We start from the raw sequence: 3342 nt of genomic DNA on the forward strand, positions 1-3342 counted from the left end.
AGATACAATAGTAGTAGCATCCTGACCAAAAATTGTGTGTGTGTCATCATGCAGTCAAAAGAAGCATGCCACAATTAGTATATCATATTACTCATTACGTATTAAACTTCAAGGAAACACTTGATAAAGATGATGACGTTACAGTGGTTTAGATTATGTTCAATCCCTAGCAAGTCGGGAAAGTAATCATTCAACCCACATAGAAAAAGATCACGTAGAAAATAATTCAGGGTGACAAGGTGATGCAGGGATAGCATGCAAAAAGCTGTTATTTTTGCAAGACCCGACATTGCCATTCATTATTAAGCACGTTTAAATGTGATCAGAAACAGAAACTTCTGCAACAGACTTGAAGTTTAAGTCTCAACTTAAATATGTACATAATATATTTTCATAAGAGTCTCCCGTGAGAAATAACACATAGCAACCATACTCAGTAATGGAGGCACAGTAACATCTTAAAACTTCGTTCTATTATGCCATACGTGTGAAACGGGATCTACTCCGTGAGAAGCATTGGAATTTCATCTACTGGAGCAGGAAGCTGCAAGTACAAAATTGCAAAAGATTTATACTAGTTAGTTTTTCTGACTGCTTAAGAAAAAAAAATACCAAGACTAAAAGGGAGCAGGAAATATGCAGGGAAAATAAGATGCAGATAATATTAAGTTATACGACCATACCAACAAATTTGTGGAGAAACGTAGTTTTGTTTTGAGAGGTTGATTGTTCATTTACAAAGGTAACAGATTATTGAAAAGCTAGAAACAATACTCATATCAGATGGTATGATCAATAGTGTTTACCCTCAGACACAGAGGTTAGCAAAGGCTTAAGCATTTAGCAGAGGTTCAATTCATGACATATAACACCCTGCATTACACACAGACCATTCCTGATGTAAAAGTTATTGGACATGTGCCACCAGATTGAACCCAAACTAGAGATCCAATATGCACCCTCGTGAGCCTTTTGGGCATATCATGAGAGACTATAAGGATTGAGGAGTCCTAATATTTCAAGAGTTACTATGTATTCAAAGTTGACCCAGGAGACAGAACAGAACTCTATAATCTGTACCATTACTTCCCCTTGTCGGCATAATTAGAGGCTGCCTCAGAAATTAAGGAGCGATTAATATAAGCAGAAACTGCTTATAAGACAAGGAACTATGGAAGGGCAACTGGAGCCTTTCCCAACAGTATTGTTCAATGTTGTACCACTATCAAATAGATTCGTTTCACGGTTCCTTGTATTGCCCATAGGGCGTACATAGACTGCATTGAGACAATTCCCACACCTTCTAAAATACCAGTTTAGTTTTATTTTTTGGGTAACCCTGCAGTTAAGATACAGAATCCCATTTAAAGGGTTGAAGTCTGTTTGGTAAGTTACTCCAAAAACATACAAACACGTTTGACCAGAATAGATTTGTTTGAAACACACATATTTTCGAATCTTCTAGTTTATTTTCATATAATACTACATTAAATATTTAATTTGTATCTACAATAGAAAAGCTAGCAGCAATACTCGTAACAGATTATGAAAATAATTAATATATTATATATTATTGTATGTCATTCAATATATATTAACCAATTTTATCAACATCTATCTCATTTTAGAACTCACATTTTTCTCCAGCAGAACTCATTTTGAGTTGTTAACATCTCACAATGGACCACCCAATTTGATTTCCTTTGAGTTCTTCTACAATGGTAATATTGTTACCCGTGGAATACAGTCTGGAGCACTCCAATGGTAACATTATGCAAAAACTTGATTTAATGTTAAGAAGTCACAGTTGGAGAGGTTTAAGCTAACTTATGTTTTTACCAAACACAACCTTAACTGATATCTCCTAATCTTTCCCTGGACCTGAGATGAAAAGCCTAACCATGTGGATATACACATCTATTAAACACACACCCAATTATAAACGCTGAATTTGATCACATACATCTCATGAAACCAATAAGAGCCCAACAGAGGGGAGAAAACAACATCCAATTAAAGCTAATCCAGAGTTCCGGAAAAAAGGAGGGTTGAAAGAAGAAAAAAGAACCTTAATTCGGCGTTGAGCGCAAGGGGAAGAGGAGGAGAGTGATTTGCGGCAGGAATGAACGGTCTTGAACTGGTCAACGCTGAGTTTCTTGTTGATGATGCCAACCTGGAAGTAGATGTTGCTGGAAGGGGGCAAATCGACCCTGATCTCGTCGACGTTGAACCAGAGGAGAAGGCGCTGCACCTGGATGCCCTTCAGATTCGTGATGGAGCCATAGCTGAGTTTGCCGGTGATTTTTTTTTCGTAGTACACCAGGTACTCGAACTGTATGTAGCAGGGCTTCGCCAAAGCGACGGCGAATTGACCCTCCTCGTCCAGCGTGTAATCGGTGACGGAGTCCGGTAACAGACCACTGGGGAGCCCAAACTTGGGGAGCACCTCGTACACGCTCTCCTTCGCCGTGCATGCACGCGCCCAGAACAGAGCGATCACTGCCATGAGGAGCGCGTGGGATAATCTTTTTGCCATACCTGCAACCGGTAGAGAGAGACAGAGAGAGATTGCAGTGACCGGCGGAGTTACGATTCTCTGCTCTTTCTAACTCCCCGGAAGAGACTCCGTTTCAATTTTAAACACCAACAACAACCCCTATCTATAATTCCCAACTGTTGTTTTTACCAAAATATATTAATAAAATAACTAATCTTTATAACTATAAAATATACCATATTTAATGTCTACTATTTAGACGATTCAGCCATATTATTTAAATAAATAACTCATCGCCGTAATTAAATAATGCAATTTTTGTTTAAAGTTGTCAAACAATTCTTTTCAAATTACATTATAAATTTTGTGTTTCAACGCATGATTCATGTTTGGATTAAAAAAAACTTAAACATAAGTTTGGAATTTGAGCTTGTAAAAGTAATTATATATTCTTTCTTTTACAAAACTGACTTTTCAAGTGCAACGTAACAGTAATGTTGAGAATAACTTAACATGGGTATAAAATTTTATTTTTTTTTCAAATTGAGTTTTTGGAAATTCCAAACAAAAATTCAAACATAATCCAAAGTATATGTTGGCTTAAAGTTACATAAGTAATATTGTAAGTTTTAAAGTTTGAAAAAATTGCAAAGTTTTAGTAGTGCATGTTGCAATACGTGAAACAAGCGAGAAATATTTGTCGGTTTGGAGTAAAACTGCGTCTGAGAGGGAGATTTATAGACGTTGAATTTTCTTGATTTCATCTTTATGGTTCAAACTTTTTTATTTCTACTTATTTTTTAAACTATTCTTTATTTCTTGGACAATTATTTCAGCATCCCAAT

The 3342-nt window shown here is 36.4% G+C and overlaps 1 protein-coding gene across 1 annotated transcript; it reads right to left on the minus strand.

Annotated features, from left to right (window-relative positions):
- Window positions 1-225: 225 nt before the first annotated feature.
- On the minus strand, window positions 226-2584 carry LOC137812091 (transmembrane protein, putative (Protein of unknown function, DUF538)). The gene is made up of 2 exons (XM_068613986.2): window positions 2069-2584; window positions 226-544 (listed from the first exon to the last, which is right to left on the minus strand). Exons 1-2 carry the CDS (start codon window positions 2534-2536, stop codon window positions 500-502), a joined length of 513 nt encoding a protein of 170 aa, XP_068470087.1. The 5' UTR covers window positions 2537-2584; the 3' UTR covers window positions 226-499.
- Between the last annotated feature and the right edge of the window lie 758 nt (window positions 2585-3342).

The sequence above is a fragment of the Phaseolus vulgaris genome, chromosome 2, assembly GCF_051622355.1.
Source record: "Phaseolus vulgaris cultivar YP4 chromosome 2, ASM5162235v1, whole genome shotgun sequence".
Lineage (NCBI taxonomy): Eukaryota > Viridiplantae > Streptophyta > Magnoliopsida > Fabales > Fabaceae > Phaseolus > Phaseolus vulgaris.